The following is an 11948-nucleotide window of genomic DNA, read 5'->3' on the forward strand; positions in this document are numbered from 1 at the left end:
TTTTATTTTACTCAGGAGTGTGTTTGAAATGTGGTCAGAGGGGAATGGCAGTTATCATTAATGTCAATATTTAAGATATGACCATGGGAATGAGTAGCTGAAATCATTAAAGAAGCGAGGAATAAGGAATCTCAGAATGCAAACTATTTGAATATTTCATTCTATGTGAAAATTAAAATAACCAAGAACTATAACATAGGAGCAGTATCTTTGGGAGAGTGGCAGTGAGTCAGGGGCTAGAATCTGCAAGGAATGGGTCGGGGAGTAGCCTAAGCATCTAAAATAAAATAAAATGAATAAAACCCCCATAATCCCACTTTCCTAACCACACCTCATTTCCTCCTTCTCCCTCATGGCAAAACATCTCCAAATGTCTGTTTACATTTTCTTATTTTTCCTCTATTCACTGAAATAGATCTCATCTAGATCATAACTAGCAGCCAAAGTTACCAAATTCAACTAAAAATTTCCTATCCTTCTCTATATCACCTCAACTAACACATATCATTTGAATGAAGGTTTTCAGTGATTATCATACCCCAGATTAAAGTTTGCCTATTGTGGTACAGTTCCAGTAAATTTTTAAAAGATAGTAAAAACTATGTATTAAAATACAGTATGTCTCAGTCATTACTCTGGGTATATAAAATACACTCAGATTTGGATAAGATAAAATGAAATAAAAGATCAATAGCTGGTTTTAAAATGGATGTATGTATGTATGAATTAAAGAAGAAAGAAATAAGTACAGCTATTGGATAGCTCTTCACTGGAGGGGACTTCTACACAGTCAATCTGAGGTCTGTGGTTTCTGGACCCCATGTGCATGATGGCTGTAGAATAGTTACCATAGAAAACCACCTCTAAACATGTGAATGTTAGAAGTTTAAGTGAAAGAGCGAAGTGGCTACCAGCCAGTGTATTTGTATTACGGGTTTATGAGGAACTGAAGTAGACTCTGGAATTGACGGTTTTAGAGAAGTTGGGCCACAGTGTGACATGGTGTGCAGGCATTGAAGCCTATGGAGGGGTCACCCTAGAATTGGTAAACTCTGATTTCTAAAATTCTAATTTCTCTCATTCAAAAGAGGATGATCAAGATGAATACAGGGTACCAAAGCATGTTAAATAAAGAAATTGTAAAGAAACTAATGGCAGTTGGCAGAGACAATTGAATTTGGGCAAATACAGAAATTGACCTAGTGTGTTCTGGTATAGAAGAATAACGACAATTGCTCTAAGACTAAAACTAGAGAAACTAGGTTGAAGACACAGGAAAATTAATTTGGACTTATGAGGAAGATCTCTGTAATAGTAAAAACTACCTTTATATGAAAGAGAGTGGCCCAATGGAGTAAGGAGCTGTATCATTCCTGGTTAGGCAAATGCTGAACAATTATTCGATAGAGATATTATGGAATAACTTAAATCTCAGATATGTGGTTGGCTTATATTACTATTGAATTCCCTTTTTACTTTGATAGTCTATGCTTACATGAAATTTGAGGTGATTATATAAAATTTTGGGGGATTTTCAGGAGAGAATATGAAGAACTAGGAAGTATTATTTTCTCTGGTACCTTTTCACAAGCTGAAATGCTCTAGGATCTAATGAACCCAGTATTAAAGGGTCTTACAGATACTTTAATTGTTTTAATCAGAGCCTATTCTAAGGTTTGTATGCTGAAGACATACAAACTTGAGATGTCTTTGATGTTAGAATTATGCTTGGAATTTGTATTAGCTGTTATTTCAAAATAATCTGGTTGAAACCTCCTAGATTCAATTGTGACTGTGCTTAAAACATGCCCATGGCCGCTGAATTAACTACAAACTCCTCACAGTAGCGCCCAACGCCTTTTACAATCAGGAAATGACCTAACTTTTCATGCTTTTATTTTTTTCCTATGTTCTTGTTTATATTGTCGTATTCACAGTTTTTAGAACATGTTCATTTTCATACTTCTTCCTGAAATAACCTAATTCATAATTGCCTACTAAAATCTTGCTCCTTTTTAAAGGATGTTACCATAGCTCTAAAAGTCAGACTCAGAGGTCTGTGCCTATGAGAGAAGGACTTTCTCTCAGCTAGTTTCCTGAGAACCCCTTTGACATCTTTGTTCCTCAGTCTATAAATTATGAGGTTCAACATTGGAGTCACCACTGAATAGAACACAGATATCATTTTATCCCATTCTTTTGTAGTCTTGGAGTTTGGTCGCATGTAGGTGAATATTCCTGACTTATAGAAGAGGACAACAACAATAAGATGGGAGCCACAGGTGGAAAAAGCCTTCAGCCTTCCTTCCCCAGACTGCATCTAGATAACAGTGGAGATAATATTCCAATGAGAAACAAGAATCAGGGAGACAGGGGCCAGGAGAATTACTGCACTCATTGAAAAGATGGCCATTGCTGTGTTGTAAGTGTCTGCGGAAGCCAGCTTCAGGAGGACAGGAGGTTCGCAAAAGTAGTGATTGATTATATTCTGTCTCCAGTAGGGAAGATGGAAAGTAAAGCTGGTATCTACTAAAGACGCTAGTGCCCCACTGGCCCAGGACCTGAAAGACAGCCAGAGACACACCATGATGGTGGAGTAGCGCAAGGGCTTGCAGACAGCCACATACTGGTCATAGGACATCACAGCCAGCAGCACACACTCTGTACACCCAACCAGAAGAAAGACAATTATCTGTGTCATACACCCATAAAAAGAAATGGTTTTCCTCTTTACCAGGAAGTGAACCAACACTTGAAGGACAATGCTAGTAGAGAAACAGAGATCTGCAAAGGAGAGATTTCTAAGAAAAAAATACATGGGAGTGTGAAGGCGAGAATCCAGGAAGATGAGAATGATGATGAGCAGGTTTCTAAGCACAGTCAGCAGATGAATGATGAAGAAAAGGATAAATAGCAGGATCTGGGTCTACAAGTCCTGTGAAAGGCCCAGGAAGATAAACTTGGACACAAAGGTTTGGTGTTCTTCTCCCATTGATACTTTTGCCTGTTTACCTGTTTGGCACAAGAAGAAAGAACACATTTTTGTTGGGTCTATGACATCAAATCTTGTAGAAGAGGGTCATGTTAAAACTGACACCTAGTTGAGTATTTCTAGCTCTTTGCTATCCAGCTTGTTCTGATTAACAATAAATGCATATATTTATTATTATTAATTGGTTGCAATGTAAACCAAGTTAGTTATTTTCCAAATCCTCTCTCCACAGTACCGCTTTTTAATAAAGTATAATACTGTTAAAGCCCTCTTGGCTAGTTCTGATGTAAGGATGTTAGAGTTCATGTGGATTTTACTAACTGGCTATAAATATACTATTAGGAAATGACTGTATATACTGTTAGGACTATCCTTATGCGGAAAACTCTACCACTAACTATTTAAAATACCACATATTTAATTATAACATATACTTCAAAAGTGTGAAGTGGTTTTCAGGAATCAAACTTAATTTGACCTATTAAGAAGCAACAGACTTTTGCTGGGTTTAAAAGTAAAGCCTTAGCTATCCTACACTAAAGGCCAAACTATTTGGATTAAGAAATAAAATATTAAAATTAAAGCAATACAAAAAGAATAATACATTAAAATTTTTGTGATATTTGGATAGGACCAGACTTGAAAAACACAAATACTTTCTAAGAAACCATGAAGAAAAATATGTGCAGAATTTGCCACACAAATTGAAAGACTTCTGTGAGATAATAGAATCATAAGATAAGCCACAAACCGAGAGAAATGTTGGAGGGAGATGTCAGAAAAAAATTTAAATAATTTTATTTTTCTTCAACTTTTATTTTAGAATTAAGGTACATGTGCAAGTTTGTTACAAAATTTGGAGTACAAGTGCTAAGGTTTGGTGTACAAATGAATCTGCCACCCAAGTAGTGAGCATAGTATCCAAGAAGTAGTTTTTCAGCCGTTTCCCCCAACCTCGCTCTCCCCACTCTAGTCATCCCCAGTGTCTGTGGTTCCCATCTTTATGTCAATGTGTACCCAATGTTTAGCTCCCGCTTACAAGTAAGAACATGCGGTATTTGGTTTTCTGTTCCTTCCTTAGTTTGCTTAGGATAATGGCTTTGAGCTGCATCCATGTTGCTGTGAAGAACATGATTTCATTCTTTTTCATGGCTGCATAGTATTCCACTGTGTATATGTTACACGTTTTCTTTATCCAATCCACCGTTGATGGGCACCTGGGTTGATTCCATATCTTTTTTTTACTGTGAATAGTGCTGTGATGAACATATAATTGTGTGTGTCTTTTTGGTGGAATGATTTATTTTCCTTTGGGTGTATATACAGCAGTGGGATTGTTGGTATGAGTTTAATTCTTAGTTCCTTGAGAAGTCCCCAAACTGCTCTCCACAGTGGCTGGACTAATTTACGTTCCTACTAACAGCATATTAGTGTTTCCTTTTTTCTGCAGCCTCGCCATCATCTGTTATTTCTTGACTTTTTGATGAAAGCCATTCTGACTCGTGAAAGATGGTATATCTGTAACAAGCCTATAGCCAACATCTGACTGAATGGGCAAAAGCTGGAACCATTCTGTTTGAGAACTGGAACAAGACAAGGATGCCTACTCTCACCAATCATATTCAACATAGTACCAGCAGAGAGAAAAAGATAAAAGGCATCCAAATAGGAAAAGAAGTCAAATTAAATGACCTTATTACATTAAGAGTTTGTATAAAGCTCTATGAAAATTGTGAAGTCCAAGAAATAATGGGCCAAGGATATGAACAGACTATTTACAAAGAAGAAATGTAAATAGCTACTAAATATAAGAAAAATATTCAATATTATTAAAACTGAATAAGTACAATTGAAACAATGAAAGATAAATTTTCACTTGGGTAATTATCTAAGATTTTAACACCAAAACCATAACAAAAAATAGCTAGTATGTTCATTAAGCATTGAACCCATAACAGCATTAATTTTAGGGTTTTATAGGATTTTATCTTCCCAATAGCATTATGAGATAAATTAAAATACTATTAATTTTGTCTTGTAGGTAAGGAAACTGAGGCACAGAAAGGTTAAGTTACTGTCCCCAAATCATACAATTAGCAAGTATAGAATTAATTAGCTGTATAATGAAGGTACACAAACAGGACACATTTGCAAAAGCAAGTGGTTAGGAAAATTTGTATTACTCTTTCTGGAAAGTAATTTTGTCAATTACAGTAAAAGACTTAAATATTCATGTGTTTTGACCCAGTTCTCAATAGAATATGGAAAGGAAAAATTTGCCCCATACTCAAAATTTAGTCTCAAAAATTTACTTACAGCATGTTTTCAAATATATGTAACTGCAACAGTGAAAGGGGCACAATATGGGCAAAATATCGACAATATAAGGGCACAGTATCTATCTAGGTATAATTGGAATTATCAAAATTAGTGAAACAGCCTATTCAAAGAACCACTTCTTCTCCTGAAATAATTTCTGAAATTCCACAGAGAATAACTTATATGTTCTTAGGAACATATCACTGTTAGCCCCAAAGTAATGTCTGTCATATCCTCTTTTCCTTTTCTTTCTTTCTTTTTTTTTTTTTAGAGGCAGGGTCTTGCTCTGTCTGCTCTGTCACCCTGTCACCCAGGCTGGAGTGCAGCAGTACTATTGTAGCTCACAACAGCCTTGAACTCCTGTGGTCAAGCCAACCTCCAACCTTCTACCTCAGCCCCAGAATAGTTGGGGCCTGTCATTTTCTTTTTCCCCTTCTCTGGCTGTCTAGGTCTATATGATCACTACTATTTCCTTTGGATCCTACAGATGGTGATTCTTAATATCATTATCAATAATAATGAGAATCACCTCCCATTGGTACTTACCAAAAGTGGTTTTGCTGTTGTCTTAGAGACCAATGCTAATATATGTTTCCAAAATGCACAGAAAAGACTAGAAGAAAAAAGTTTCCAAAATGTTGAGAGTGGTTGACCCTGGGTACTGGAATAATGAGTAGGTTACTTTTATTCTTTTTTTTTTTTTTTTTTGAATTTTTTTTCATTTTTTTATTATTATTATTATACTTTAAGTTCTAGGGTACATGTGCATAATATGCAGGTTTGTTACATATGTATACTTGTGCCATGTTGGTGTGCTGCACCCATCAACTCGTCAGCACCCATCAATTCGTCATTTACATCAGGTATAACTCCCAATGTAATCCCTCTCCCTTCCTTCCTCCCCATAATAGGCCCCTGTGTGTGATGTTCCCCTTCCGGAGTCCAAGTGATCTCATTGTTCAGTTCCCACCTATGAGTGAGAACATGCGGTGTTTGGTTTTCTCTTCTTGCGATAGTTTGCTGAGAATGATGATTTCCAGCTGCATCCATGTCCCTACAAAGGACACAAACTCATCCTTTTTAATGGCTGCATAGTATTCCATGGTGTATATGTGCCACATTTTCTTCATCCAGTCTGTCACAGATGGACATTTGGGTTGATTCCAAGTCTTTGCTATTGTGAATAGTGCCACAATGAACATACGTGTGCATGTGTCTTTATAGCAGCATGATTTATAATCCTTTGGGCATATACCCAGTAATGGATGGCTGGGTCATATGGTATTTCTAGTTCTAGATCCTTGAGGAATTACCATACTGTTTTCCATAATGGTTGAACTAGTTTACAATCCCACCAACAGTGTAAAAGTGTTCCTGTTTCTCCACAGCCTCTCCAGCACCTGTTGTTTCCTGACTTTTGAATGATTGCCATTCTAACTGGTGTGAGATGGTATCTCATTGTGGTTTTGATTTGCATTTCTCTGATGGCCAGTGATGTTGAGCATTTTTTCATGTGTCTGTTGGCTGTATGCATGTCTTCTTTTGAGAAATGTCTGTTCATATCCTTTGCCCACTTTTTGATGGGGTTGTTTGTTTTTTTCTTGTAAATTTGTTTGAGTTCTTTGTAGGTTCTGGATATTAGCCATTTGTCAGAGGAGTAGATTGCAAAACTTTTTCCCATTCTGTAGGTTGCCTGTTCACTCTGATGGTAGTTTCTTTTACTGTACAGAAGCTCTTTAGTTTAATTCGATCCCATTTGTCAATTTTGGCTTTTGTTGCCATTGCTTTTGGTGTTTTAGATGTGAAGTCCTTGCCCATGCCTATGTCCTGAATGGTATTACCTAGGTTTTCTTCTAGGGTTTTTATGGTTTTAGGTCTAACATTTAAGTCTCTAATCTATCTTGAATTAATTTTCGTATAAGGAGTAAGGAAAGGATCCAGTTTCAGCTTTCTACTTATGGCTAGCCAATTTTCCCAGCACCATTTATTAAATAGGGAATCCTTTCCCCACTGTCTCTCAGACCACAGTGCAATCAAAAAAGAACTCAGGACTAAGAAACTCAATCAAAACTGCTCAACTACATGGAAACTGAACAACCTGCTCCTGAATGACTACTGGGTACATAACGAAATGAAGGCAGAAATAAAGATGTTCTTTGAAACCAATGAGAACAAAGATACAACATACCAGAATCTCTGGGACACATTTAAAGCAGTGTGTAGAGGGAAATTTATAGCACTAAATGCCCACAAGAGAAAGCTGGAAAGATCTAAACTTGACACTCTAACATGACAATTAAAAGAACCAGAGAAGCAAGAGCAAACACTTTTACTCTTTTCTAAAAGCCCTATATTACCAATATAAGAAAAAAATAAAAATGGGAAAATGTAGTAGTACCTAATTGAGGATGCTCTAAAGTCATTTCTTTACTTATACTTGATAAGAAGTCTCAGTAAAGTAACTGTTATAGGACTAGCCCTCTTGCAGAAAGCAAATATAAAAGAAAATATGTGAAACAGCTATTTTCAGACCTTAAACAACAAACAGCCAACTCAGAAAATAATGTGACATAGCAAGGAAACAAACAAGGTAAGCCCTATGATCACACTAGCTTTATGCCTGGAGGCACTTTTAGGACTGTAGTCCATGGAGTGGGAGCCTAAGGAGAGCATGGAGACCCTTGCTGAACTGATGAGATGGAGATCCATAATTGATAGTTTGAATTATGCAAGTGAATAGCAGAATGGAATAAGCTGCAGAAAGGGACTTCAGGAATCTCTCTGAGTCTTGGCTGAATATTAAGCTGCACATACACAGGATAGGACTGCCAGGTCCCAAAATAGCAACTGCCAGGTGGCTCATGGAAGGCTACAAGATTTTGGAATTTCAGTCTGTCAGAGTGAAGAATCTTCATTAAAAACCCCTGACACTGAGGTGATACCTCAGAGAGAGTAGACAGTAAGAGAGGATCGTGATGAGTCAAGGATGCATAATGTAACCCCTAGAATAACCATTAAAATACAAAATAAGAGTTATAGTTAAAAATAAAACCAAAAATGGAATAATTTTAAAGTACTCAAGAAGAAAGCAAGAAAGACGGATAAAAGAACAAAGAATACATAGGAATATTAGAAAGCAAGTAAGATGGTAGACTTAAACTTTATCCATAATTATATGAAAAATAAATGGATGGCCGGGTACGGTGGCTCACGCCTGTAATCCCAGCACTTTGGGAGGTCAAGGCAGGTCAGGAGATCTAGATCATCCTGGCTAACACAGTGAAACCCGTCACTACTATAAATGAATACATAAATAAATAACAAAGAGCCGTGCGTGGTGGTGGGAACCTGTAGTCTCAGCTACTTGGAAGGCTGAGGCAGGGGAATGGTGTGAACCTGGGAGGTGGAACTTGCAGTGAGCCGAGATCGCGCCACTGTACTCCAGCCTGGGCGACAGAGCAAGACTCTGTTCAAAAAAAAAAAAAAGAAAAAGAAGTGGACTAAACATCTAATTAAAGGCAGTGATTGTTGTCAGATTGGACAAAAAAAGAAGACATAACAATGTTTTGTATACAAGGGATTCATTTTTAAACATAAAAACAGTTATGTGAAAATAAAAGGATGAAAAATAATATACCACAAAAACACTAGCCATAGAAAAACTAGAATATATGAATATGAAGTATTATCAGAAAAAAGGACATTTAATAATGATAAAGTGTTGTTCACCACAAAGACAAAACCATACTTAATATGAATGCACTTAATGAAACTTCAAAATGTACAAACACAAATTGATGTAACTGAAAGGATAATTAGGAAAAAAAATAGAGAAATATTTGAAGATTTCAACAGTCTTCCTGACAGAACAAATAGAAAATCCATGAGGATACAGAAGACTTGAACAACATGAACAACCAACTTGGCCTAAAAGACATTTATAGATTATTCTACCCAATAGGTACAGCGTATATATTCTTTTCAAATGCAAAAGGAATGTTCACCAACGTTAGACTATATATGCTAGGCAGTAAATCAAGTCTTAGTAACACAGGATTGAAATAACATAGGGCATATTTCCCTGACCATGACAGGATTGCATGATAAACCAATAACAAAAAGATATCTAGGAAATCCTCAAGCATTTGGAAATTAATCAGCACAATTCTAAATAACACATGAGTCACAGAGGAAATCAAGTGAAATTGTAAAATATTTTAAACTGCATTATAATAAAAATATCAGCATTTTAACAAATTCAGAATTCTTTTGAACTTTTAAGGAATGGTAATTACTATTTCATTTACTTCATTCGTAGAGAAAAAAGGAAAAGTCAGTTTTTTAATAAAGTTGACATTAAATGAATATGTATAAAATAGATGTAAAGTCAAAATAAAATGAAAGTGTATAGATACCAACAGTATTCCATTAGAATAAAGCACTGTGATCAAGTGAGCTTTTATCATAAGTGCTAATTTAGGCCAACATTAGTAAATTTATTAAAACAATTCTTCATATTAATAGATTAGAATGGGAACAATATCTTAGTAAGTGCCTCAAAAGATACTTAATAAAGTTCATATTTCATTCTTTGAGTCAAACAGCAACTTAAGTATACTTTTTAAAGAAGGAATCTGAGTATTTCTTCTTTTGTGTAATAATAGATATTTGAAACAAAATGCTAGCATCATGCTTAATGGTGAAATACTAGAAATATTCACATTAAATTCTGAGTTACAAAAAAGATGTCTGTTTATTTGCCAAAAGTTAGCTAATGAAATAAAAATTAGAAATATAAACTAGAAATGACAGGTATAATTATTGGAAAGGAGAGGGTAAATTGATCACTACTTGTAGGTTGATTTTCTGTTTGTAAATTTTAATATAATCTGAAAAATGATTAGAATAAAAAATCTGTAAGCAGGTAAGTTATATATGTAACTATGTGCATGGTTTTCTTATATATTAATCAGAACTAATTATAAAATTAATTTTAAAAATATACAATTAATGGCCAGGCACAGTGGCTCACCCCTGTAATCCTAGCACTTTGGGAGGCTGAGGCAGGTGGATCACGAGGTCAGGAGTTCGAGACCAGCCTGGCCAATGTGGTGAAACTCTGTCTCTACTAAAAATACAAAAATTAGCCAGGCGTGGTGGCACACGCCTGTAGTCCCAGTTACTCAGGAGGCTGAGGCAGAAGAATCACTTGAACCCGGGAGGCAGAGGTTACAGAGAGCTGACAGCACACCACCGCACTCCAGCCTGGGTGATAGAGTGAGACTCCATCTCAAAAACATCTAGATATAGATATATATTTTTTGCCAAAATATGTAGGTATGAATTAAATGTGAATATGTTCAGAAAGAATACAGGAAAAGTCAACATGCATAAATGGAGAAATAAATCTAATTTCTAGATGTAAGATTTAAAATTTAAATAAGATTTAAATATTATAAAGATATCTATTGTTAATTATTGATTCTCATATATTAACATCCCTAATAATTCTCTTTGTGAGAGGTTGTTAAAAGTAAAAATTTCTGAACTCTAGAGATTCTTAGTAGGTTTGTGGTTGAACAATTAAATTTATCTTTTAACAAGTCTATTTGGTGATTTTGATATGAGTATTCCATGAATCATATTTTGAGAAATAGTCCCCAGTAATTACCTAAAAAATAACTGCAGTTATAATCAAAGCCAGTAAACAATCTCCGATGGGAAACTTAACAAAATAATTTTGAAGTTTACCCAGATGAATACATGTAAAAATATTCAGAGAAAAAAATCTGAAAAATATGAAAAAGAATTGTAGTCATGGGGAGGGTGTGGAGATTTAACCTATCCGATATTATGATTTACTTTAAATTAAGATAATTTATATGCATTGTACTAGTGCAGATATCAATGCCTCAATGGAATAAAATAGAGAAATGACTCAAACTCAAGTATAAATATATCATCGAAATCAATAGAAGGGTGTATTATTTAAAATAGTGTTAGAATATCTGGTTCTCTTTTGAAAAAGAAAGTATTCTGACATTAGTTCTTCTCCAAAATCTAGATGGATTAAATATCTCAATGTAAAACAAAACAAAATAAAAATATGCCCTAATATTGCTAGGAGAAATAATAGGTGAATATTTGCTGTTATCTTTGAGTGTGAAAGGACCTTCTAAGGACATCATGAAAACCATTTGTAAAATGAACATAAAACCACAACTTCATAATATGGATGTAAAGATTAAATTATTTTCTGTAATCTTTGAATGGGAAAGGACCTTCTAAGGACATCATGAAAACCATAACCATTAACTTGAGATTGGTATATTTTATTATACAACTATTTATTTATTTATTTATTTTATTATACTTTAAGTTCTAGGGTACATGTGCATAACGTGCAGGTTTGTTACATATGTATACTTGTGCCATGTTGGTGTGCTTCACCCATCAAGTTGTCAGCACCCATCAATTCGTCATTTATATCAGGTATAACTCCCCAATGCAAACCTACCCCCCTCCCCCCCCATGATAGGCCCCGATGTGTGATGTTCCCGTTCCCGAGTCCAAGTGATGTCATTGTTCAGTTCCCACCTATGAGTGAGAACATGCGGTGTTTGGTTGTCTGTTCTTG

At 35.4% G+C, this 11948-nt stretch overlaps 1 protein-coding gene across 1 annotated transcript; it reads right to left on the minus strand.

Moving 5' to 3' along the window:
- Positions 1-1644: 1644 nt before the first annotated feature.
- Positions 1645-3405, minus strand: LOC111524618 (olfactory receptor 2D3). The gene is given in 1 exon segment (XM_023189821.1): positions 1645-3405. A coding segment is annotated over 1 exon segment (1056 nt). The 5' UTR covers positions 3041-3405; the 3' UTR covers positions 1645-1984.
- Between the last annotated feature and the right edge of the window lie 8543 nt (positions 3406-11948).

This window comes from Piliocolobus tephrosceles, chromosome 13 (genome assembly GCF_002776525.5).
Source record: "Piliocolobus tephrosceles isolate RC106 chromosome 13, ASM277652v3, whole genome shotgun sequence".
Classification (NCBI taxonomy): domain Eukaryota; kingdom Metazoa; phylum Chordata; class Mammalia; order Primates; family Cercopithecidae; genus Piliocolobus; species Piliocolobus tephrosceles.